The sequence below is a fragment of the Oikopleura dioica genome, chromosome PAR (genome assembly GCF_907165135.1).
Source record: "Oikopleura dioica chromosome PAR, OKI2018_I68_1.0, whole genome shotgun sequence".
NCBI lineage: Eukaryota > Metazoa > Chordata > Appendicularia > Copelata > Oikopleuridae > Oikopleura > Oikopleura dioica.
Window position 1 is genome coordinate 15,025,978 of NC_137293.1, and position 25,344 is coordinate 15,051,321.

General features: G+C 41.0%; 8 protein-coding genes across 8 annotated transcripts; 1 reads left to right on the forward strand and 7 right to left on the reverse strand.

Annotated features, from left to right (window-relative positions):
- Positions 1-701: 701 nt before the first annotated feature.
- LOC145704832 (uncharacterized) lies at positions 702-1,522 on the reverse strand. The gene is made up of 3 exons (XM_081782300.1): positions 1,483-1,522; positions 1,084-1,378; positions 702-1,033 (listed from the first exon to the last, which is right to left on the reverse strand). Exons 1-3 carry the CDS (start codon positions 1,486-1,488, stop codon positions 759-761), a joined length of 576 nt encoding a protein of 191 aa, XP_081638426.1. The 5' UTR covers positions 1,489-1,522; the 3' UTR covers positions 702-758.
- A 6,838-nt stretch (positions 1,523-8,360) lies between these two features.
- LOC145702062 (beta-galactosidase-1-like protein 2) lies at positions 8,361-11,240 on the forward strand. The gene is made up of 11 exons (XM_081779273.1): positions 8,361-8,435; positions 8,800-8,875; positions 9,105-9,142; positions 9,209-9,266; positions 9,311-9,631; positions 9,701-10,274; positions 10,315-10,373; positions 10,416-10,809; positions 10,851-10,915; positions 10,954-11,084; positions 11,127-11,240. Exons 1-11 carry the CDS (start codon positions 8,361-8,363, stop codon positions 11,229-11,231), a joined length of 1,896 nt encoding a protein of 631 aa, XP_081635399.1. The 3' UTR covers positions 11,232-11,240.
- A 1,055-nt stretch (positions 11,241-12,295) lies between these two features.
- On the reverse strand, positions 12,296-15,550 carry LOC145704307 (uncharacterized). Its single transcript, XM_081781759.1, has 7 exons — positions 15,286-15,550; positions 15,130-15,241; positions 13,374-13,598; positions 12,835-13,323; positions 12,685-12,794; positions 12,521-12,638; positions 12,296-12,366 (listed from the first exon to the last, which is right to left on the reverse strand). Exons 1-7 carry the CDS (start codon positions 15,345-15,347, stop codon positions 12,298-12,300), a joined length of 1,185 nt encoding a protein of 394 aa, XP_081637885.1. The 5' UTR covers positions 15,348-15,550; the 3' UTR covers positions 12,296-12,297.
- A 450-nt stretch (positions 15,551-16,000) lies between these two features.
- On the reverse strand, positions 16,001-16,504 carry LOC145706177 (26S proteasome complex subunit SEM1-like). The gene is made up of 3 exons (XM_081783698.1): positions 16,333-16,504; positions 16,221-16,291; positions 16,001-16,172 (listed from the first exon to the last, which is right to left on the reverse strand). Exons 1-3 carry the CDS (start codon positions 16,439-16,441, stop codon positions 16,095-16,097), a joined length of 258 nt encoding a protein of 85 aa, XP_081639824.1. The 5' UTR covers positions 16,442-16,504; the 3' UTR covers positions 16,001-16,094.
- Positions 16,505-16,523: 19 nt separating this feature from the next.
- Positions 16,524-17,605, reverse strand: LOC145706176 (transmembrane protein 50A-like). The gene is made up of 4 exons (XM_081783697.1): positions 17,433-17,605; positions 17,280-17,390; positions 16,813-16,998; positions 16,524-16,742 (listed from the first exon to the last, which is right to left on the reverse strand). Exons 1-4 carry the CDS (start codon positions 17,577-17,579, stop codon positions 16,686-16,688), a joined length of 501 nt encoding a protein of 166 aa, XP_081639823.1. The 5' UTR covers positions 17,580-17,605; the 3' UTR covers positions 16,524-16,685.
- Positions 17,606-17,611: 6 nt separating this feature from the next.
- On the reverse strand, positions 17,612-21,860 carry LOC145702063 (GPI ethanolamine phosphate transferase 1-like). The gene is made up of 10 exons (XM_081779274.1): positions 21,028-21,860; positions 20,859-20,980; positions 19,899-20,816; positions 19,714-19,855; positions 19,544-19,652; positions 19,344-19,502; positions 18,337-18,558; positions 17,968-18,229; positions 17,774-17,921; positions 17,612-17,727 (listed from the first exon to the last, which is right to left on the reverse strand). The coding sequence occupies exons 1-10, from the start codon at positions 21,298-21,300 to the stop codon at positions 17,644-17,646; spliced, it is 2,439 nt and encodes an 812-aa protein (XP_081635400.1). The 5' UTR covers positions 21,301-21,860; the 3' UTR covers positions 17,612-17,643.
- On the reverse strand, positions 21,391-24,086 carry LOC145702064 (nucleotide exchange factor SIL1-like). Its single transcript, XM_081779275.1, has 4 exons — positions 23,807-24,086; positions 23,615-23,762; positions 23,181-23,575; positions 21,391-21,828 (listed from the first exon to the last, which is right to left on the reverse strand). The coding sequence occupies exons 1-4, from the start codon at positions 23,909-23,911 to the stop codon at positions 21,391-21,393; spliced, it is 1,086 nt and encodes a 361-aa protein (XP_081635401.1). The 5' UTR covers positions 23,912-24,086.
- Positions 24,087-24,217: 131 nt separating this feature from the next.
- On the reverse strand, positions 24,218-25,342 carry LOC145702789 (small ribosomal subunit protein uS2m-like). Its single transcript, XM_081780058.1, has 5 exons — positions 25,156-25,342; positions 25,004-25,114; positions 24,845-24,959; positions 24,520-24,692; positions 24,218-24,476 (listed from the first exon to the last, which is right to left on the reverse strand). The coding sequence occupies exons 1-5, from the start codon at positions 25,309-25,311 to the stop codon at positions 24,240-24,242; spliced, it is 792 nt and encodes a 263-aa protein (XP_081636184.1). The 5' UTR covers positions 25,312-25,342; the 3' UTR covers positions 24,218-24,239.
- Positions 25,343-25,344: the final 2 nt, after the last annotated feature.

Sequence of the window (25,344 nt, forward strand, 5' to 3'; positions counted from 1 at the left end):
GGCGCCGTCAAGTGACATGACGTTTAGTCAAGTTTTTCTAGAACACGGACGATGATCATTGTTGTTTTTGGCGCTCAATATTATCGCAAAAGAGGATGATAAATCTTGAATATTTTGGGACATGTATAAAAGGCGCGTTTGATGCTAGTTTAGTTAGATTTTTATAAATCCCGACAGGATAAAATGGCCGGTCAAATACACGTCCATTCACTTGGCATGCTTCAGGAATTTGTACTTGAAATAAACGAATTCTCGCAGCAGGTTTACCAAGCTGCAAATGACGAATTCGATCTTACGGTGGAAGAAGTTTTGCCCAGAATTACTCCGGTAATATTGAAAATAAAAGCGCTAATTAAATATGATAGATAATGACACGAGTAGCCGTAATTGAGCACTGTTTTACTCACTGCAGCTACTGGGCGAATCTCACCCAAAATCCAACGGTAACAAATTTGAAAGAAAAAGTAACCCAACTTTGCGACAACGTACGAATCATTATCAACGACCATTTGCTCGATGGCGATTCATCATCTTCCGACGGCTCCGAACACTCAATTTAGCATCAAGACTTCTACTCGACCACTCACTTATCTCTCTCACTTTCCTATCTCTCACAACCCATTATCTCACCGCATGTACTCACTCTCACAATAAAGACAAAGATAAATGTACAAATTATAAGAAATTTTATTTGCAGCTATTTTCAGCGCAGGAATAAATGAAAAAAAAGCTTTCTCGCGAGAGAAAGCTTGAGTCCATTAGTTGTCCTTCCATCCATCCCCCTTGAAACTGAAAGCGCGACCGTTCTTGGTCAAAAACATAAATTTGACCTTGGACTCGACGAGATCGCGCCAGAGGTTGTTGAAGCGACGGTTGTAGGTGTCCTCGATCTCCCAGGCGCGACGCTTGATGATTTCCTTGTCGCGGGCGCAGAGGTCCTGGGTGAGCATCCGAACGATCAGCTCAGTGGTGGGCTCCCCCTTGAAGTCCTTTTGATACACCGGCTCCGGTGCCTCAACGGGGACGGTTCGTGCTAAAATATAAATAAATAAATAAAAATCAACATAAGAAAAATGAACTTACAGGTACCAGGCGGGGGCGCCTGCTCCTCTTCGGTGCCGGATCGGCGAGTGTTCTTGGCGGCGGGGGTCTTTTTCCAGATCTTCATCTTGTCGACCAGTTTTTCGCCGCCGCCTCGTGAAGTTTCCACAGATTCGATGGATGACGTTTCGGAGAGCCCATCGGACGAGGAGGACGAGAAGAGCTCGGTCGAAGAGGTGGCTTCGGCGAGAGCGTGCTTGGCCTCCTTCAAGTGCGCCTCGGTCTCCCGGATTGCCTTTTGAAGGGTGGTTAGCCGAGCGGCAGCGCTTCGTGTTCTCTAGAATTATTTGTTTGATCATTTCAATTTCTTATAGAATTACTCTAACTCTATTAATTATTATCTATTAATCAAATTATTTATGCGAGAACCCAAGTACTTACAGTCATGCCGAAAAAAAGCCGTTTGCGTCTTCTCCCTTCGGTGAACAACTCAAGACTGACAAATTTTTAATTTTTGCAAGTCATAAACATGTGTTCTAGAGATTTCGAATTCCTGGAAAAAGGACGTTCGAGAGAGAAAATGCATGTTCGAGAGAGAAAATGCATGTTCGAGAGAGAAAAATAAAATGTTCTCGAGAAACTACTGTTTAGCCCAAGATCTAATCCAAAGTATGAAAAATCATACTGCCTGGCATTAAGCACACGTGGAGACGGAGGAAATAAAAAAGAGGCCGGATTAATTTTAAATCATTCTTTTCCGTAAATCGGGAGAAAATGGGAGATCGTTCAACTGAGCCCCCAATAGAAACTAAACGAGCGATTGAAAAGGAAGCTAAGGAAGGTCCAATAGCTCCTATTGAAACTTACTATGAATATCTCGATTTTGTCGAAGATAGCATCGGCAAAGAGCCGCGGCGATTTATTCCAAATGAAAACAATCGGCTGTGGCAAGCCGAGGGTGACCCATATCTTTACCCAGCAGCTTCGCTGAATGAGGCGATTACACGCGCAAATCTTCCATATAGTCGCAAAATGAAAGAAAAGCTAAAACACGGTATGGAATATGATCGTGGACTTATAATTTTTAATAAACATCATTATAATTATATTTCCTACAACATCAACAACGATCCTCTGCTAATTGGTGTTATTCGCGAGCTGCGGACAACTACAGAAATGCGGATGCAAGAAGAAAAACGCCGCGCTCTATCATCTGCAGAATCGGAATCGAACTGCAGCAACTCAAGCTCAGACGACGACGAGAAAAACAAGACGCGAATTACGTGTCCAAATACTCCTGGTACTGAGAAAACAACAAAACATGAATAAATGTGTCTGTACTCTTTATTGCTTGTCTTTTGCGCCGAAACAAGTTTATCAAGAGGCAGATTATCGGGATGGAAAGAGGCAAGAAGGTCGTAGATTTTGCGTTTGAGTCGGGTGAGTCCTCGCTGTACTTGATCGCGTTGCTGCAAGCATTTTCCCATTTTGGTGCGAATCATTTGCAACATTTGCGGTCGTTTGTAGTTGCATGGGTGAGCAGGCGAGTGGTGACGGTAACTGTCCCATTTGAGAAATCGCTTTTTCCACTTTTTCAGCGTGATTTCGTTTTCTTTGAGGACCGCTTCAAGAATTTCAACTTGACGTAAAAAGAGACTAAGGGTTGGAGACGATGGACAGCACCACGAATCGCCCTTGCAAAAATTTTGAGTATTTTCAAAAGTGATTTTCATTCTTATTTTTGAAGAGCGAGAGCGTAATATAAATACGGACGCTCAGCATGTGCATTTACGTTTTTCGATTAACGATCAATCTGCAAAAGTCAATTATGAAAGGCAGCTCCCACAGAGAGAAAAATCAATTTTCAAATTTATTTTTTATCAGGCAGAAGAATGCTTGGGGTCGCATCAAGTGCATTGAAAATGTAGAGCTTTGAATTGTCAGGCCAGATGCACTCGTTGAAGCCCATGATCTCGAGTTCCTTGATGTAGTGTCGTTGAAGAGCGCAGATCGGATTTGGGCAGAAACAGTTGCCCAGTATTTTGACCACATCGTAGCCCGATTGAGTGATCCAACCTTGACCTCCAGAGGGTGGGCGAACAAAGCCAGTAGAATCTAAAACAGTGGCAAAATCACGAGGATGCTGGAGCCATTCTCGTGCCAAGACAGCCAACTCAGGGTGACTTTTATCGACGATTTTTTTGACCGGAGGCCAGTAGGACAGTTTAGGTTTTTTACGTTGATTCATTCTGAATAATTTTTCTATTTTATTTACGAGAAAAGAGTTTATTTTTGGAGCTCTTTTGGAACTCGCTTGTTATCAGTGCATTGAGTAGCGTAGAAAATGTACAGTTCTTGTGGATAATCAGGAGAGTGCACATTTTTGTCACAGCTAAAAGAAACGCCTTGAATCCATTGATGTTTGAGCTCGCATATTGGATCGCCGCATGAGCCATCTTCGAGAATTTGAATAATGTCGAGGCCTTCTTGGGTGACTGTAGGAATGCCATTTTTATCCAATGTAAAGCCCTTTTCATGAATGACTCCTTCGTAATCTTCGTAATTGCTACTGTAGTGATCGGCAAGGACTCGTAGCTCATCGTGGTTTCTTTCGAGGAGAAGATTGTCATCTATAATGCGCATTGGGCTCTGGGGAGGCTCGCCCGCAGTAGAATTGGCGTCCTCCTCGACACCATTGTCGTTGTTGTTTTCATCGCGAGGATTCATTTCCAAAGACTGGCTGCCTGGCTGCTCGTCTTTGGTTAGAGCTGGAAGTTTTGGCTGCTGCTGCTGCTTTTCGATTGGTATATGATCGCTCATGCCAATGAAATTGAATTCTAGCGATTCAAACGTCGCTTTTTATACAGTATCATCATCCATCTAGTGGCCGGCTTATTGAAAGGCCCAAGTTATACTACACCAGTATTTTATATATACTGAAAATGTTCTTGAACTTAGAATCCCGGGCGGCAGCGGCGGCTGCGCATAATAACATGTGCAGCTCATCATCATCATCATTATGGTCAATTAAGCGCTAATTAACAGCAACCCTCTCAAAATCAGCTTGCACCCTGCTCGCCGCGGCGCTGTTCTTATCACCTGTTACACCGTATTTATGCGCGAAAGAAACGCTACCTGTCATCAAAATCAAATCAACAAAACAAGAAGAAAAGAAGAAGATGTTCAAAAAGATGCTCAAGAAGATGTTCAAGAAGATGCTCAAGAATATTTTCAAGAAGCTGCTCAAGAAAATGTTTAAGAACATCCTCAAGAAGATGTTCAAGAAGATGCTCAAGAAAATGTTCAAGAAAATAATGACAGCAATTCTTTTTGTTGCTGCTGTTTGGCTTGGACTTTTTCTTAAAAACGTTGTAATCTATCTGTTTATAGCTTTTTGGGTAGTTGTAACTTTTTTCATGATTACTGCCCTTATGTAAATTAGAAAAAAAACTCACTGTACATTTTTGAACATATGCATTTTTGAACATTTTAATCACTGTACATTTTTTCACTGTAAATATTTTATTCATCTCATTAAATCATCAGAATTGTATTTTAATAATTTCCTTCTCAAAGCATTTTTTGATATGAATTTTGAATTCATTTTAGCACAGTAATAAAAATTTTGTTTGACAACCTTATAAGCTTTATCATTTACATTCATTTTGCCTCATTTTATTTATTTATTTATTTATTTATTTATTTTAACGCTTGATTTTCAAAGGACTTTCTGACGTTACTCTCGATTTCATTTTAAAACAGTAATAATTTTGTAAAAACAGTTTTATTTCAGAGAATGCTGGCTTCACTGGTTATTCGACTTGTCGCTCTTCATTTTAAAAAGAATATTTTTCGTATGGCTACAGGAACTTGCTCATCAACATGCATCTCGTTTCATTTTGGAAATGAGGAAAAAGTAAGTGAGAAAGTTGATTCAAAAACTATTGCTTACGAGCGCTTTTAGTGGAAAATAGTATTTTCGATTTTCTAAGCCAGAAAGTATTGACGTAATGATTGATTAAATTTTACTTTTTCAACCGTAAATTTTGGTTGACCTAAAAGTTTTCTTATCGCATCTCAATAACCCTAATTAGCAGCGTGATATGCTGATTGCATGCACCTTGTTAATGAAGATTGCTAGAACCTGGAGTGAGGGTAGCGGCGGCGCGTTTCGATCACCTGCTCAACCATATTTATGCGAAGCAAAAACGGTACTCTTCATCAAATTCAATTAACTGTTTTTAGCAAAGAAGAAAAAGAAGCCCAAAGAAGAAAGAAGAAGATGATCAAGTTTATTGAAGGTTTTTGTCATCATATCATCTACTTGTATATTACCATGGCAATTGCATATATTTTTGCCTTTTTTATTGCTTGCACATTGATTACCACTTCACTGTATACTCTTGTAAATATAGTTTCATTTTTATAAATTTTTTAGTTTACTTTTTAGTTTTCTTTTTAGTTTTCTTTTATGATTTCACTAGTGAAAATATGCTACTGGAATTGCTAGTGCGGTGTGGATAGTAAACTTGAGTTGCTCAAAAGCAACTCAATTAAAAAACTTGTTAAACATTTAACAACTTTTATTTTTATGGTTTTTTAAAATTTTTTGTAGAAGTAGCAGCAGCGAGTTTTAAAGAGAGACAGATTACTGATTTGGCAAAGTCCACTCCGCAGGAAGTCGTTCTTTTGGCGTTCGATCAAGCAACTTGAAAATGGTCATATCCTCCGGGTAGTGGTATTCTTCGCAGGGTTGGTAAGCGTTGCAATCAATCAAGTCCATCAAGTATTTGTGCTTGAAGCGGCAAAAGTCGCTTGAGCAAGAATTGTCGGTGACTATTTGAATTATGTCAAAGCCCGGCTGAGTGACTCCCTCGTTGACGCCAGAGTATTTGAATCCAGTTTTTGTCAGAATCTCATCACGAGCGTTTTCATCAGCTAAAAGAGCTTGAGCAATTTTGTTGAGCTCTTGGCGACTCTTGAGAACGTTCACTTGGACATCTTTGTCATCGTGTCCATAACAGCAGGAGAAGCCAGGACACATGATCTTAAAACGGAATAAAAATCGAAAATGGCACATGGAACTTACGGTAACGTAAAAATAGACAGCTCAAATGTCAGAGCAGCGGTGGAATATATAGTCGAGATAATCCCCTCCGGGCGCGGTGGCGGCGGGGCCCAGATGTGTGGCGGAGCACTGGCACATCCGCGACTCTCGCTTCAAGCCAACAGATCAGTTTGGACTTTTTCACTTTTGAAAGCACAGCAACTTCTTTTTTCTTTATTTTTGTTGAGTCGAAGAACCATAAACCTAAAATATGATTAGTTGAATGTATAAATATGTAAATATGTAAATAAATTGAATTTTAATATTTTATCAATTTAGTATGGAAAAATCGAACTAACACTAATTATGATTCATCCCTTTTTGGGTTCATCCCTTTTTTGGGATCATCCATTTTTTGGGTTCATCCCTTTTGGGTCATCCCCACCATGAGTACATTGCAGTCTGAAGAGCAAAACCAGGCCAGAGAGCCGCCTCGGGCCGTGAGTGCCAGGGAACAGTGATCCATTTTCATCAGCCAATGAGCGACAGAGAAAAACGCCTGAACAACAGTCACTACTATAACTACTAGCGAATCCCTTATCTTGACAAGAAGATTAATCATAAAACTGCTGACGATCTTCAAAGATGGAATGGATGAGAGTAGATTTAGCGCCTCGGTCGTCTGAGGCGCGCTCCACCAGGTGTCGAGCCGAGGCTTTAAATTCGCGAAGGGGTCAGCTTGAAATGCATTCAAACAAATCGAGCTAGTATAAAATATGAACATTCAAACTGCGATTTCTTTCCTTTTTGTTCTTGTTTGCACATTCGCGGTTGTTTCCGGCGCTCGAGCAGTTCCATTTCTTTTCAAGGTATGGCTTTATAATAACAACTGATTTTTGAAGAGATATTATTAAAAAAATAGCTTTTATTTGAAGAAATTGAATTAGTTAACGGAAGAAAATTCTTGCTTCTATATTTTTGGCCATTGTTACAAAGTTCACGCCAAAACTAAATGATCGTTATTACTGTAAGATTGCGGAAGGCGGTCCCATCTAAGCTTGCTTGAGCCTCAGATTAGACGGAAAACTCTCCACAAATCCACTTCGATACCAATCTTTACAGTTTTAACCCGCTTTAAAGCATAAGAGAGTGTTTCGAACTCAGCAGAACTCGAAAAATCTGGCTGGCCGGAACTCAGAATAATCTCACTGACCTTTTAAAAGTCGTTTTTGCATTTGTTTTGCGCCTGTAAAGAGCCACAAACTCGATTTTAAACGTCATTGAGCAATATTTTTAACCTGACAAGAATGGATCACATGATTATGAAGGAAAATCTACAGGTTGCTACATATCTAGACATCAAGATGGAACATATTCTTAGGAATTAAATGCTGAGCCGAATATGATATCTTATCTGCTAGATTTCATTTGCTTATTTTAACTATATTCCTCGATATAGATAGATATGTGTTCGAACTTTACCCCTTCAATTTTAATCTAGATCACTGTCTTATTTTGACAGCCCGTTCATATATTGTCAAATATAGCCTTGAATAGTTAATAACATGAATTTTCAGAGAAGCCCGAATTCGGCATTCACTGGAGAAACTGAAGACGGCAGCTACCTCCCATTTCTCCTCAATCGACCTCGCTTCGAAACCCGCGGAAGAGCTGTTCCCTTCCTTTTTTAATTCATCATCTGAAGAGCTTCACATCCAGAGTTTTTAATATTTTGACACTTTCTTGTTATCATGCGGCTCTCAAAATAAATAAACAAAAAATGAAACAAAAAAAGGACACTTTGAAAAATAGCTGAATTTACGAGTTTTGGAGACAAGCAAGAGTAGTGATTTACGCTATCGTATTAATGCTGAGCATAATGTAAATTTGCTTGAATTTGGGGAAGAGATAAGGAAGACCGCGCGCGTCAGAAATTCATCATTCATTTCTCAAGGAGAAAGAGAGAGACTGAGAAATGAAGATTTTCGGATGCTGTCTTCTTTTGGACCTTGTTCACGCCAGCTTGAATTTTCATCGGAAACCGGGATTAGTCGCTGAAGGAAATCGGTTTAATCGTTGTATCCGAGTCATAAGTAGATTTAAAACTTATAAATTTTTAAGGATACTAATGGCTTTCTTTATTATTAAGGTCTAATTTGAGTCTTGCCACTTTTTAAATCTATCTTCGAAGCTACTAGTAGAATGAACCTTTGGCTGCTATATCATTCGAGAAGATTCTGCATGAGACTCAATGAAAAATATACTTTATTTAATGACGCACGTGTTTTTTTTAATCGATATTAAACCGATCAAAGGAGCTAACTTTACGCTTGATGGTGAGCCAATTAGTTTCGGATTTTATAAGGATAGACTAGCCTTAGCTTGAAGGTGGAATTCCTGCTCTGGACATGTGAAGCTTTGAGTAAGGATGAGACTAGCGGCGAGTGTCAGATCAAAGCTTTAATATGATTTTTCTTTCCTTTGACCATGCAGTGTTTTCCTTTCTTAAACTCATACTCAAATGATATCAGCCTTTATTAACAACGTATAATTGAAAATAACATGCTTAGCTCATAAATTATGAGTCATAATGTTAACGCTGATGTAAACATGTTTAAACATCGGTATATTCTATAGACTATAGTTATACCATGTTTTAACTCATACTTTAACCATGATATCAACAAGGAAAACTTAGAAAATCCAAGTACAGGATCTTATCTGGATCGCTTCATTATTTCCGCGTCCCAAAAGAGTATTGGCGGGATCGACTTGAGAAACTGAAAGGTAAGACTCTTACTGTAGGAGTTTTGACAGATCGTGCATACTGTATGCAGCATATAGTATAATCAGGGTATTGCTGCTCACTCCAAGTTGGAATTTACAATATTGACATAAATCGTTATTGGCATAAAAACTTTTGGAGAGTTCAATATTCTTTATATCAATGAAATTGCTCATTGGGTATGGAATCACTGAACTGATCTACAGCAAAGTCAAATTAACATTCATTTAGGTGCTGGCTTGAATACTGTACAAACGTACATTGCATGGGTCAGTGGTGTCGACTTTTTATAGTTGAATAAGGCATTATAAAAATAGTTTTACACCGCTTATTAGAATCTCCACGAGCCCAGAGAAGGCGAATACATATTTGAAGATGAACTTGACATCTCAGGTTTAATAAACGCCGCGAAATTAAGTCGTCCAGTATTTTATTAGAGTTCCTGTCGATTGCGAAAGACGTTGGGTTGTATGTTATTATGCGACCGGGGCCGTACATTTGCGCTGAATGGGAATGGGGTGGCTTTCCAGCCTGGCTTCTGACAAAAGAAAATATGATAGTGAGACAAACCAAAAGCCAAGCCTACCTAACTGCAGTGGAAAATTGGTTCGCAGTGCTCTTCAGCCAACTTCGAGATCATCAGTGGTCACGAAACGGGCCAATAATTTCGATTCAAGTAGAAAATGAATATGCTAGCTATAATAAAGACCCTGAATATCTTCCATGGGTAAAGAATTTATTACTGGATGTAGGAAACGGTTTTTGCTCTCGTTAAAATCCTCGTTCATTGAACTCATTTGAAAGAAAAAGGGAAAACCTAATATGAGGGGCAACAGAACTTCTTTTTACTTCAGATGGACCGTATCAAATGTCAAGACCCGGTGCACACCTACTTCCTGACACCTTCCTCACAGCAAACTTTCAGTCTGTAGGAGACGCGTTTCAAGTCCTCGAAAAACTCCAGCCGAATCGACCCAAAATGGTCTCTGAATTCTGGGCAGGCTGGTTTGATCATTGGGGACAACAAGGACACTCCACACTGGCTCCGGCGACGTTTAACAAAACAATGCGCGAAATTCTTAATGCCGGAAGTTCTGTTAACCAGTATATGTTCCACGGAGGCACTTCTTTTGGATGGATGGCTGGGTCGAACTGGCTTTCAAAGAAACAACGAGGGACGAGTGATACGACTAGTTATGATTACGATGCTCCGTTGAGCGAAAGCGGCGATATTACTGAAAAATGGAACATTACCCGAGAAATAATCAAGGAATATTTCCCCAGTTATGTCAACGATTCTTTCGTATTCAAACGGCCAGAGATCAAAAAATATGACAACGTTTCTGCTGGTTTCATGGCGGATATCTGGAATTTTCTGTCTCACAATGAGGAGATCCTGCGGTAGGGAAATAAAACTTTCAGCAACTGAATCAGAATTCAGCGATCTTGAATACGAGCAGCCGGCAGCATCTCAAGTCTCGTCGATGGAGTTTTTCAACGGTAAGAAAATCAGTGAACTTTACCTGATCAACAGTTGATTAGGGCAATATAGTTTGCCGTACGGTTACGCAATTTACCAAACGCTTGTCAATTGTGATCGCGAAAACGACATGAGCATTTACAATATACAGTCGGCGCTGAGTCCAAACATGACGCGTGTGACTATCTTCGTCGACAAGTTTAATATTTCCACCATCAATCTCCTTGACGATATCATCCCCGACGAGATCAAGTTCGACTGTCAAAACGGAGAGCAGAAGCAAATCAGCTTTCTTGCTGAAAACGCTGGCCGGGTGAATTTTGGTCAACTTGATGGCAATTTTGCTGGACTAACTGATACTCCGAAATTTACTACGTATTTTCCACTGTCGCATACTTGGACGCAAACATCTTTACCTCTTAATGCACAGCAAATTAGAATGGTCAAGGCTCAAGAGTAATTATCATCTTTTTCGAAGTTTTTTTTATGAAAAATAGTGACGAAAACGCAAGTCTCCCAGGATTCTTCGAAGCGATTCTTTATATAAATGAAACTCAATCAGGTACATTTTGAACGGATCAGTAAGTTGAGATTTCATAGGGTTTGACTTTCCACACGACACGTACATTGATTTCGGCAAATCTGGTTGGGGCAAAGGCGCTGTCTTTATAAATGGAAGAAATCTCGGAAGATATTGGCCATCTGCTGGTCCTCAGCAAACTCTATATTTGGTCAGTTGAGATGGTGTTTGTTAGATTTGACTGCTAGTTTAGCCTGGTCCGTGGCTGAAGGTTGGATACAATGACATCATGATTTTTGAAGAAGAGAAGATCGGTGGAAAGCTTGTTTTTTCGACTGAGCCCAGATGGTCGAAATGAATAAACCGATTCAATAAAAATACCAAACTCTTCCAATGATTAGAATAATTGCACTTCTATTTCAGTTATTCAAGTGAACTAGTATATTTAGGTGTTTAAAAAACCGTCCTCGAAATAACCTCTCATTCTTTATAAACGTGATGCATCAACGAATTGATCATAAAGATGAGAATCAAAAATTTCCTTTTTTCAGCCGTTTTTGCATATCAAGTTGACCAACAAGGTCAGCAAGGTGGTCAGCGAGGCCAACAAATCGAACAGAGAGGACAAGAAGGTGGTCAGCAGCCTCAACACTCTCAACAACCTCCACAACATTCCCAGCAGCCCCCACAGCATTCTCTACAACGCCCACAGCTTCATCACCAGCCTCGGCAACAAGAAAATCGTCATTATCATCACCACCATCAACACCAACAAGGACAACCTGGTCAATACGGTCATCAAGGAGGCCAAGGAGGTCAACATGGTCCAAATCAGCAGCAACACCACAGACATCAACACGATCATCAAAATGAACAACAGCGACAGAAGCAACAGTGGAACCAACATGGGCAACCTGGTCAACATGGTCATCAAGGTGGCCAAGGAGGCCAAAGAGGACGACATGGTAATAATCATCAGCAGCAGCAAAAACATCAACATGATCGCCAAAACGATCACCAGCGACATCAGCAGAACTCACAAAGACCCCAGCAACAGAATCAACAGCCACAACAAAATCACGGAGGAAAATGATTTTTGTCAGGTCAATTTTATCAAAAACTTGTTCTTGCATCTGAATAACACAACTTTTGTGTTGGAGACAACAACGACTTTTCTTCTCTATTTTATTACAGGACATAAAAATTTCAGCGAAAACAGCGAATAATTATAATTTTGCATCAGCTCTAATATTTTACAAGTAAACAGATCTTATTATTGAAATTTTGAAGTGAATAAAAAATAAATATTTTAAAAACAGCTTTTGTTGGTTGAAAATACAGCTCGTTCAGCCAGCCATTATGGTCGTGAAAGTCTTTGAAGCACCAGTGAGAAAATCAATCGAGAAAGGAAAGCAGAACCCCTCTCAAGTTGTAATTTGCATGGTCAGGAAGCATCTGTTCGCGCTGGTCGTTGGATTCTGCCCAAAATACACCTGAAACAAGTCGTTTTAGATTTAGAACGCGGACACTTTCACTTTCGCTCGAACCCGCGGGCCATCCGCTGGGAACATCCGAAACTAGCGGTAAAAAGCAGCTGGCTGCTTACTTGTGTTAGATTACTTGTTGAAAAAATGAGTCAGAAAGTACCTGAATGTTTCGTTTCTTTTTCAAATCGAGCGCTAGAACTTCAAGCTGCGACAGTTTGAGAACCTCTCCATCATCAACAATGAAGATGCGGCATTTGGAAAGGCGATAAAGGAGCAAGCTGAATAAAATTGATTAATTTCAAAAGGCGGCGCATGAGAACTGACTTTTCATTCTCTCGCTTGAATATGAGCCCGTAGGTCATTGCTTTTAAAATTGCATTCGCAGCGTTGTTGAGTTGGGGTTGCTGGTTGTTTTTCATCGCAGGCAACACCATCTTAATTTTTCATGAAAAAGATTGATGGAAGTCTTCTTACCCGAGTAATCGCCTTTTCGCAAAACTCCTTGTTTGGATATTTGACCTTTAGTGGGTCTTTACTCGAGGTCAATCTGCACATGGCTCGTTCCCTTGCATCCCAGGAAAAGACTTCCTTGCCGAAGTATTTGACAGAGAATCGAATATGCCTCGTCTGTTGCTGAAAAAGCTTCGCGACACAAGGGCGGATTGAGATCTTCTCAGTGTTGCCAATTTTCACCCCTTGTGGCAAAAGAGCCTTGACGATTATTTTCTGTCCGTTGACGGATTTGAGTGTTCTTGACACTGGTGGGGAGGACTGAATCGTCGATGGAGGATTAAACGCGCTCCCACAGAACTCAGAAAGGGTAGGGCGAGGAGAAGGGGTGGAGAATTCCATCTCAGAGTCGAGGGGTGACTCTGGCCGGAAATTTTCTGTGTTGGTGGATGTGGGAGAGTTTGTCGCGTAGCCATGGTCGAGTCGCTCGTCTATTTCGTTTTCCTTTGCCTCCTGAAAACGGAGGATGAGGGCTTCCTTTCCTTTGTTGAAAAGAATCTTACCTTTGACCAAAGATGCCTTGGATAGATTTCATCCGTATCATTCTTTACAAGTTCCGGCAAGAGTTCATAAACCCTAAACGCTTCCGCTCCGTCGAGTTTCGACAAGTCTTTTCTCTCCAAAACGTCTGGCAGTTTATTCAACGCGCATCGAAGCCGAGTCTTCCACGTAGCCGGGTCGAACTTGTCAACTCCTTCGATGTACTTGCCACGGTGTTCGGCCCAGGCCTAGAAAGAAGCGCGTTTTAATCGATGGGATCGACGGGTGCTTAGATTTCTGAAGTGGGCCTTTCAATTCCCGGACATGATCATTTCGGTTTCAGTTTGACAGAATCAGCCCCCGGCACTCCCGCTCATGTCAAGCAGATGAGCACCCTTTTCAACAGCTCATTAGAGGGGACCGTAAAAATCAAATCATCCTTCTGATTTTTGATTCTTGATTTGAAATTTGAGATCTTCTTTCTGATCCTTTTTGCTCTTGCTGTCCCAAAATTGACCAACCAATATGGAAATTCTATTGAAGAATTAGAAGTTTTGCCAAGGAAGCTAACTGTAACCAATTTCACGGGCTGTTAGTTTCCGTATATGTCAGTGCTACCGCGATCTTTTTGCGAAACTGGCCCGGAAAAAGAGCCAGCCACAAACTGATTTTGAAGTGAAAAATTAATCAACAAAGCATGTCTATCCGCCCCAAGCCTTTGACTTTTTGCAATGTTTGCAAATTAATTATTTTGTTTATTCTTTGTCGGTTACGGTTGGAGCAGCCCAAATAACCAACTTAGCGTGTGTGACATTTTCGGGCCTTCGTGAGCCGCCGCCTCGCCGAAACCGACCGTGGTAAAATGCAAAATATCACCAAAACTGCCCGGAGAAGTACGAAATGTTAAGAGTATCTTCCCTGCCCAAGGCGTTGGCCAGAGACCTTTACAGCTTTGAGAAGCACATTTCCGTTAGCTGGTATTTTAAACCGTGCCAAGAAGTCGAAAACGGACCGACTAAAGGGGGTCTTTCGTGACGAGATCTTGAAAATAGGGTGTCAAAATACCTGACCGACTTTATACTCGATATCATTTCGCTTGGAGGCCCCTTAATTCTAGCGTGACATGAAGATATAAAGCCGTTTTCGGGTTGGGCATGCAGATGGGATTCTAATCAGTGCTACACGATGTGGTTTGGTTGTTTATCGGTGGCGCGGAACATGAACCGTCTTTTATTGCCTAAATGCTCCGCCGTTATTCCGAAAGATCTATTCGTTTTAAGCTTTGTCCTTTTCAAGCCAAATCCGAGACACTCGGTGCCGAAACGACTAACTGAAAGTAAAACTGTCGGCTTTCCGCCGAGAAAGTAATCCGCAGCGGCTCAAGCGTAATCCAAGTCGACGGTGGAGTTACAATAAGAAACACTATCCGTCGAGAGGATTATTAGATGATGAAAAACTAGATCATATGTAGCATAAAAGGGGAGAAGAGAATGTTCTTGAACGAGTATTTTCTTCTAAATAAATACCCCTTTTGGCTTGTATTAGGTTCAGTCTTCGCGTTCTATTGAATTTTTCTATAGAGTCCATTGAGTAAGAACACCTTGAATGTCCCTAACCGATCATTTTCCAAAGTATTTTGGAAGGTATACGTTTTGCGGAACCTTTCGCGTCTAATTAAACCGGGCAATCGAATATTCTTCGGATAAACGGGCCTCCCGAGACTGCCCGCGGCAATAACTATTTCCCGTCAGAACCGGTTAATTCAATCGGCAAATTTACCTTGAAGATGAGACAATCTTCCTCTTTCCAGCTAAACTTGCCAGCATGCTTCCATGGGATTCTGAAGACCGTCTTTTCTGTATTCACCCAGTAAAGACCTGGATACTTTCCGCTGAAAAACACCTTTTGAACAACGGCTTTCGCTTGCTATCTTACCTATCGATCATCTTCTCAAGCCAAGGGCGAAGTTTTCGAGGGTGTCTCTCATCGTCTGACATTCTCTCTTGCAACCAAAAATACGAGAGGAGAAAAATCTGCCACCGGCGGCAGTTAATTATGGAGTGAGATCGAGTGGATTAGTGTTCGAGGGGCTTCACGGAGAGAGAGAGCCCGCGGCGGATCACCGACTTCTCCACCACCAAGTGGTCGCCACCGACGCCACTTGCCGAAACCACCCAAAGAACAGCGCTCTAACGCCGCAGGAGCTAACTAACTACCGATTCTTTCAACCTTTCGAAGTCTATTTGATCTTGAACTCCGCCTAAAGGATCTTGTTTGATGATTTTAATACTTAGATCTCACGTATTGTATTAATTTTGCCCAGTGATATGAAAGATTTGGAAGAACAGCATTAAAGAAAGCATATTTTTTAAATAGAAAGATACCTTTTCGTTATCACTCCTCATAAAATCGTACGTAAATCTGCATTTTTAGTTGATCTATCAATTTATCATGTTGTTCCTTTCCCTAATTTTCAAGTGCAGTGGTGCTTCAAAAGTCCACCTCCTTTTGATCACCATTATTCGCGCCCTCCAAGGAAAAAATCACGCGCTAACTGCTCCTGCAAATTTGTTGGTAAATTCTTTGTTCCTGATCTGATAATGATCTTTTTTGCTATAAAAGAGAACTCACAGCTTCAAAACGCACCAAACAGGATATGCTTTGAATTTATTGTTGTCTATAACATGTAACGGTTATCTATTGCTTCTGTTTGTTTCGAGAGTGGCATCCACTGGCAGGAGAGATTAATTTTCCGCTTGCTCGCTCTTGGGAACGACCAGTTGTTCCAGCTTGTGGCCCTTAGCTTCCAGCTCGGCTCGGAGCTAGACAAAATGCTGATGACTTTTTTGATTTCCGTTAGTTGATCAAACCTGAATGGAGAAGTCGTCTTCAATATTGTCATCTTCCCAGTTCTCTTCCCAGACTTCATCGACCTTCTCGTCTGAATAAAAATTAACAACAGATCTAAAAAGATCATCTCACCATCGTTGACTTGCTTCCAGTCTTCAGCAGGGAATTCCTCGAATTCGTCATCCTCTTCGAGAACTCCGAGATCGTGTTGCTTCTCAACCTTGAGCTTCGAATCGGCCATGATGATTTTTTGCTAGTCTCTGAATACAAAACTCGCTGTTACTTTTTTTTTAAATATTATCATTCGTGTAAGGGAGGGAATCTTGCTGAAGCCAAGAAGTGAACAAATGTTGTTTTCGATAAAAACGCACACAAAGCATATTTCAAAGTTTTATAATACAGCGACGAAGAAAGGCGAAGGGAGGGAGAACGCATTTTCCAAGCGAGAAGAATTTTTTATTGGTGACGGGTGGTGGATAGGCTCTTTATTCTTCTTGACGGCCGAATTTGAATGCGATCGAGCCGAGAAAGATGAAGAAGTTCTAGAAAATAAACAGTAAACGACGAACTCGGGATGAAACGGACGTGTCAATCATACTGTATGATTCATACCTGGAGAAAGATGGCTAGGCCTGGGTAGACTCGAGTCGGGCAGTAGCCCATCTTGTCATCAGGGACTTGTGGCGGGTGGGCAACATATGCTGCAAACAGGACACACATTGATGCTATGACGGCCCCAAACGCACCAAGGAAGCCCACGAGAAGCCAGACACGCGCACCCACAGCTCCCAGACAGCCCTGTGTTATTCATGAAAATGTAACTCATTTCGGATGTGAGGTAAGTAAAACTTGAGCATCGAGAGGAAAAATAAAAAAGTCTGCCTGACTTTCCTGTCTGAAAACGAAGCTGTCTTTCTCCAGCTGGTCGGAAATGAAAGTTACTATCGCTTGCGGAAATTTTCTATAGAAGTACTATAGAAGAATTATGAAAAAGAATTTTCCTTATAGCTTCGTAACCAGACATCTAAGGCAGACGTTTTCAAGTCTCTTTTCAATGCTCAAGAACTGTCAATACTTACGTCTTCATACATGCTGCCGTCAGTGAGATGAGAGTTTGAAACCATATTGATCATGAAAAATGCGAGGGTTCCGATAACTCCGCAGATGTGATAGTAATTGTACATTTCAAGCTAGAAACATTAGCCATGAATTAACCAAAAGCACGCTCATACCTCGGGATTGGCAGTGACGTTGCATCGAACTGCGGCATCGATGGCGATCCACCAGCCAGTGAAAAAGAGCAGTCCAGACACGACAGAAGCGATGGCATTTCGGAGGCCGCCGCCGCCTCCTAATCCGTCCATATCAAATCCGACCATTTCTGAAAATAAAAACTCATCAATTTATATAGTAGGTGACAATAGCGGGATAGAATTCTGTTGATCATTCAATCGCAGTTTTACTCTTCCATTTCTTGTGTGTCATAAAATGAGCCACGCACATGAGCAGTGTAAGGCTCAGAAACATCTAAACACGGATGTTATTGACAAATTATTTCTGACTGAGGTTTTACCAAAAGGGTGATGGAAAAGTAAGAGATAGATAGGCCAACATCCATCCAGCTACCGTCGTCTCTCACTTGGAAGAAGAATATGAACGCCAAGAGGTCCGAAAAGATAACAAGGAAGTGAAATATTGCTGTGAATGGAATGTTGAGAAGTCTAAACGAATTTCCGCTTGGAGACATAGAAGAGTAGTGTTTCTTACCTGATAATGATAAGAAATGCAACACAAACAGGAAGAAATGGCAGAATGACTTTGAAGAAGAGCAGGAATCCCATAAGAAACGGATTAAAGACATGAACAAAAGGTAAAATTGAGCTGGGCGAGAAACTATTCAGATTGGCTACATTTCCACAGCCAAAGAAGGCCATCATAATAAAGTAGATAAATGTGAGCGAGCGCCGAACATCGTCTTTTTTGAACTTGCCAATTTCTGAAAACAGCGACGATTTTTCTTTGAAAGAAGCTTATTTGAGTTCAACTTCCGAACATTGCTTATGTTATGTTGGCATATGGTCCAGATATGACCAAATGTCTAAGGAGCACTTATCATTTAATCTCTAAACTCATTTCCTGAGTCGAACGTGGCTAGTGGAATTTCGACTCTCATCCACTCGCTAAGCGACCAGACCAAAATCATGTGAAACAGTCCTTCGTAAAATGTCGAAAGGAGACAATATAGGGAAAAGCAGCTGATGGAAATCGCCTGGAATCTAGCAACCATATCGAATGTCTCCAGGAATGGAAAGATCCATGAGAGGGTGAAGACCATCCATGAGATATAGATTGGGAGGTCTTTTCGAGGATAAGAGTTTCATGACATGACGAAATCGAGAGAGACCGGATCCCGGATACTGGACAGATTCCGTCATGATCTGGCCTCGGAATTCTGACCTGTCTAAAAACCTGAAACAGGTCCTGTTTCCTGTTTTTTGGACCCTGTCCTGTTTCCTGTCTTGCATTTCGAGACCAAAATAAACCTGTTAACAGGCCTGTTAACAGGAAATACAGGAAATACAGGAAAACACGCCTGTATACAGGAACAGCCCTGTAAAAGTGAAACAGGCCTGTAAAAAAATTGCAGGAAAACAGGCGAGAAATGGGGAAGATCAGGTATTTTTCGTAAAAATTTTCTTGGAATTTCTTTCAAATATGTTATAAAGAACCTTTTATAGTTGAAAATGTCTATAGACATGATTATAACGAGAAAAAAAATCTTAATTTTGATTCTTCAAGGAAAAATTAAAACCCTGAAATTTGAGTTTACGGGCCTGCAAAGCCTGTGTAACCTGTAAAACAGGACCTGTTCCTGTGTTTTTTATCCTGTCCTGTTTCCTGTCTTGCAAATGGGCCAAAAAATAAAATCCCTGTTCCTGTCCCTGTTCCTAATTACAGGATTCCGAGGCCAGGTCATGATTACTTTTCCCTATCCTGGAGGCTGAAGAGAGAAAAGATCTGCAACACATATGAGTGTTTGGCTGAGTAAGCTCAACCAAAGCAAAAGATTCAATAATCCTTTTGTGCGCAATTTGCTCGTGAATGTTGAAAATTGAAGCAGAACGGCTCCGATAATTAGGGAAACAACAACGACCCATCGGTGGATTCCGGAGTCAGTAATAGACTATTACTAATAGTCGGCAGCATCGGGAAAATCGAAAGACTTCCAAAAGATATGTACAAAGAGGGTCGGACATATTTTGAAGTAAGAAGTGAATATAAGAAGGGAAAGGAGACGAATACTAAAAATTGGCAATCATCGAGCTTTTTTCATTAATCTTACTGAGAGACAAGAACCATCTGTAGTTGAAAATAAGCGTCGTTATAAATGCAAGGAAGCTGGTAGTGAAAATAAGTTTGATAAGATTTAGCGGTCTTGCTGACAGAATTAACTTTTGTCTGGTTTCTAAAAAGAATTTCTCTGAAAAACGAATCAACTCTAAGAACCAGTTCCTGGAGAATGACTTTGGAATAAAACGAGAAGAAATAGATTGATATCAACGCTGCAAAACTCCAAAATGAGTTTCGAAGGCTCAGTTTATAGACGATAGGAATGAGAATAAACGGCAACGCTGTAAAAACAAAGATTGGCAAGCTAAAATGTCGCATAAGAATATAACTAAATGCTTATGATAAACCTGAATTTTGGTCGGCGCACGTCATCAGTCAGAAATCGCCCACAAAGGCCTACTGAAGTTAGCTGCCATGCGACCATCATCGAGATTACTAACGTAGACAAAACCGGTCTCAATGCTCTGTGGTGAAAGAAAATCCCTTCCACCACATCCTTCAAGGTCTCTGTCTCTAAAAGACCCGAATTTTCCGCTTCAATAATCTTCTCAATCGAAAGCTTTTTGTAGGGGATCCCAGAGGATCTCGACTTTGCCTCGTACTGATGCCAGAGCTGCCTCAAATTCGTCGCTTTGAGCATTGCTAGATTTTCTTTTGACGCATTGAATATGGAAAACGGAGCAATGCCGATGGAGTTTGCTGGCAGTGAAGTTCCCAGAAGGAGAGAAATCGTCGGAGAAATGTCGATTTGTCTGATATCATCATGGGCAGGAGTGTGAAAAGATTCGCATGATTCGAGATCCTGGAAATGACGTATTCCAGAACCCCAAGCAATAAATGGAGTGACTGTTTCGTCCTCTGAGCCTGAACCATGTGAGCCCCATTCCGTCATGCCATGGTCAGATGTAACAACAAACGCTGTTTCATCATCTTGGAAAAAATCATTGACGATGCGTTCGACGTTCTTGACGATTTTGTCAACAACATCGACATTGTTGACGTATTGTGGGGATTGTGGACGATGTGCATGTCCGTTAGTGTCTGTTCCAAGAAGATGAAGGAAAAATATGACACCATCTTGGTGCACCGAAGCTGGTGGATCCTCCATAAACGCTTGAAACTGATCTTCCACCCAAGTATCGAGGTAGTCTGCGTTCGATGCCGAGAAGTCCTCTAACTCTTCAGAATAAGTGACGCCATGGACGTGGCTAGGCTCGGAAAATATATCGACGATGTCTGGGCTGCCAAAGGCCCAAGCTTCCGTGCTTAATAAAGTCGTGAGTATTCGAGAATAACGTTGTTTTTACCTCTTATTCAAGACTGTGTCGAATGGAACTGGATTTTTCTTCCACCCTGCCATGACAGCGGAAACGTCCTCGCCGAACCCACCGAGGAACGCCACGTGGCCAGGTCTAGACTCTGTCGGCAGCTGGATAGGAAAATTTCACAAAGTTACAGGTTTCCTTCAGCTCAAACCTGTGTTATAGACCTAGCATAGACTCCTTGATTACAAGCTCTTCCCAAGATATGCTTCGCTCGGAATTCGCCTTCTTCATTTTTGAGCACAAAGGTTCTATGTCGCATACCATCGATGGACACAATAACAACTCGCTTTGCAAGAGGCTTATTTTTCGGCGGAAGGGATTCCAAACCGGTAATGATCGGGGAAGTCAGAAAAATTTCGAAAATCGAGAAAAAGAAAAGAGCATGAAGAATAAAAGTTACGATTACGTATTGTCCAAACTTCATTCTATAAATATGATTTTATTAAATTCAGCTGAATTATCTGTATTGAATTGCACTAGAAGAATAAAATTTTGAACAGCAAAATTTTTAAGGCTACAACTCGTCTTTCATATTCTTTCGTATCTCATTTAGGTTTTCCATTCGACGAAGCAAGGGGCAAAAAATCTGCGTATCCGGGTCTTCATCTCTTTCCTCCTCACAATTTCCAACGAGATGAGTTTTGAGCTTGAGCAAAGAATCATCGATGATTTCTGCTTCCTCTTCTGTGCACTTTCCATAAACGGATTCCACGACCGCAAGATACGCATCAATAAAGCTGACGGATTTGCCCAGCTTCAATTGTTCCGGTATGATTGAGCAAATCCCCTCTCTCAGAAATCTTGATTTAGTATTGAGTGAGCTGTACTGTTCTCTTCTGTCTTTGTCGGTCTCTTCGTCGGACAATGCTTCTTTTTCTTCGCGCAGTAAATCTGCCAGTAATTGGACGCTCTTCAGGGCTGATTCTTTTTGTTTTGAAAGCTCAAGCAAAATCTATATCAGGATAGTAATTATATGTGTTGATATTGACGTTCGTAGATATATGTTTTGTGGTGTTTTATTCCGAGTACTTTCGTCCATAAGGACATCATCAGGGCTAAGAAAACAGTAAAATAGAGAAAAATTAGAAGGTGCTTACTTACTTATGGGGCGATTTGCTGGCTCCCTTTCCACCTGCAAAACTTGCGTGAACTTGGTGTTGTTTTTGTCTTGTTTTCGACTGTTATTTTATTTTCAAATCAGTCTGACCCTGCGGAGTGGTCTCCGTTTGCCCAAGTCGCCGTTTGCCCAAGTCGCCGTCTGCCCAAGATCGCCGTTTGCCCAACTTGGGCAGACGGAGACTTGGGCAAACGGCGATCAAATTGAAAATATAATCATAATTCAATTCAAAGAAATTAAATGCAGTCCTCACAAGCGCTAATCCCCAACTTGGTTGAATTGGTTTCCCATATAATATGGGCCATATTGCTGTTTCTTGTGATTCATTTTAGGTTTGTTCTATTTTTGGAGTTGTTTCTGATTGAAACTGAGGGAATACAGGCATTGTGAGAAGTGAGAAAAAGGGGAAAACTGATGGAACTCTTCCCAAAACCTCCTCCCAGCGAAGAGGAGTACTCAGGCTTGTTTTACAAATATCAAATGCACAATCTAATGACAATCGAATTACGATCCCGTCTCAGTAAAGCGGAGCCTTTTTTCTTCTTTTTTCTCTTCCGAGAATAGTTTATTAGGAGTCCTAATCAAACCTAACCAGGGTTAGTCCTAATTTAGGACTTTTATTGAGAATTAAGCGACTCTCATAATTAAACCATCGATTACGAAGGCTCTTCGTTATCAATGTAAACGATGTCATACTTCGGAAAGCATCCGTAGAGTCCACGATACTGTTTTTTTTCATTTCGTCTCTTATTAATGTGTTTATACTAAAGAATTTATTCGAAAATCGGTTCATACTATTGAAAACCAATATAAGAAAATTGTGGTGGTCTTGTCAAGAATCCACGGTTAATAACCGTTCAAAAGACATCACAGGACAACCTTTGTTTTCACCTGAAAGTTGCAAATCAGACCGCAATCAGCAGACTCAGTGATGATAATGAAATTCTCGCCTTACTTCTATCATTTTATGATGAATCAATTAAAAAAAATTCACATCGCCGTTTGCCTAAGATCTCCGTCTGCCCAAGTTGGGCAAACGGCGACTTGGGCAGACGGCGACTTGGGCAAACGGCGACTTGGGCAAACGGAGACCACTCGACCCTGCGCCTTTCTCAGTAAGCACCTTCTAATTTTTCTCTATTTTACTGTTTTCTTAGCCCTGATGATGTCCTTATGGACGAAAGTACTCGGAATAAAACACCACAAAACATATATAGGATAGTAATTATCTTTTCCACCGGTATCGACGCGATGAGAACATGTTCTATCCTACCCTGTGCTCCGCCATGACGAAAGAAAATACCCTGCGCGTATGGAAAATCGCGGATAATCGCTCCCAATGGATAGAGGATCTTCTTGGACCAGTCATGGCTTTTTGCGGTGACGATTTGCGTCAGCAATCGAGAAACAGAGCGCCCATTGATGAATTCGACTTTTACTTTTGCGTTTCCTTGCGCTGCGGCAGCGATGGTTTCTGCTGAGAGTCGCTTAATCGTTTCACTTTCTCCGTCTTCAAGATGATCGAGGAGGATCGACACGCCATCGAGCTGCATCAAGTCAGCAGCATTGTCGATTTGATGAACTTAAAGAATAAATACCTGATTAAAACAAGCTTAAATACCTAAGAATTCTAGCTCTTCCAGCGCTCTTTCTTTCACATCAACGCTTTCTGCTGATTTTAGCGCGTTCGTGATGTTTTTCATCAAATCAAAGTCTGCAACAAGTTCAACTCCCAGTTCATCAAAGTTCCTTTGCTCGCTACTATTATGCTTTAAAATTTAGTTAATATCCATCAAGAGGCAAGAGAAATTACCAATTCCTGCTCATCGAGATAGTCGTTTATTTTCTTGATTGAAGCCTTCTGAGCCTCTGTTAGTTCTGGTTTCTCCTCTTTTTCAAAGGCTTCGTCTTCAGGCATGACAACGACACTGGTTCTTTCGGCATCAGGATTTGGCAGCGCGTCGTCCGGATCTAGGAGTTTTGCTTTTCGCTCGCCGGTAGTAAAATCGATGGAATAGTGAAGCCCGGGCGGAAGGGGCTCATTTTCTCGATCGCGTTTTCATAAACTTGACTTACGTAGCATGAATCGATTGAAATAAAAAAAACGCTTCCCTGGTACGATTTGCCATTCATGAGTAGCAACAAACTCAGATTTTATCGCCCCAATACCGATTAGAATCGACAAACGCATAATGATCTGAAAATATTTTCGCCTTTTCGTCCGTGAAATTTAAACAATTCCAGTTTTAACTTGAACTCGAAGCATCATAGGATGAAGGAACGACATTGTGGAAATTTTTATCAATGTTGGACTGGGCCATGTGACTTCCATATCCTTGAACGGTGTTACGTAAATCTTTGGCGGATTTTATCACATCGACCATCTGCTGGAGAACGTAATTTACGGATAAGGAGGACTCGTCATTGCATGGAATAGGATACGAGATCATGGAAGGATTTATATCCGTGTCAACCAGACCAATCTGAAATTTATTAGTCCTCGTTGTTGTCAATGGGGAATCTTACAATTGGAATATTTCTTTCGCAGCATCCAGAAATATGTTTTGGGAGGACACCTGGCGTTTTACCCAGACAGTTTAATAAAATGACAATATCAGGCTCCACTCGTGCTGCCTTCTCGCTCAGGAAAATTGGCTCGTTGACGGAAGTATCGCAATATTCGCCAGCTTCCTTCGCAGCTTGGAATTTCGTTAGTTTATTTCCAGACAAAGGTCATATGACCAATAGTGCCCTATATTTGATTCTACATAGCTTTTTGATATTACAGTCTATTACATAATACAGAGTTGTTTATTTTTCTCTTTGGCTGATTCGCGTGATCTGAATATACCTTTTAAAGCTGCTCTTGAATTACTCCCTTCGCTATTTGGCATGAATAGGATCGTTCCACCCCGTAAAGCCACGTGTCCAACAAAATTTAATGCGATCATGAGTTGTGCTCGACTCTACAGACGTGTCCTTATTCATGACGAAAAGTTACACCTTGTACCTGATCGAGGTCGATGATGTCGGTTCCATTTCGACAGCCGAGAATATATGGCTCCATGAAAGGATTTCGCATGACAACATTGTGTCCCAGATGCATTCTTGCTTTGTACATCTGAATTTATTTTTGTAAAAATCAAAAGATATTTGACTTACATCTTGCCATTTGATTTTGTTTTTCAAATTGAAGCAGTCCTTTTGCTCCAATAACTTCTGAAAAGCGATGTTGTCCTTTGCTCGATTTTTCATAACGCTACTGGATGACTGCAGCTGAACAGCGCTTGACTGCTGTCTCAATCCAACTCGCCACATTCTACAAAATCGACTGAGTTTTAGATCAAAATG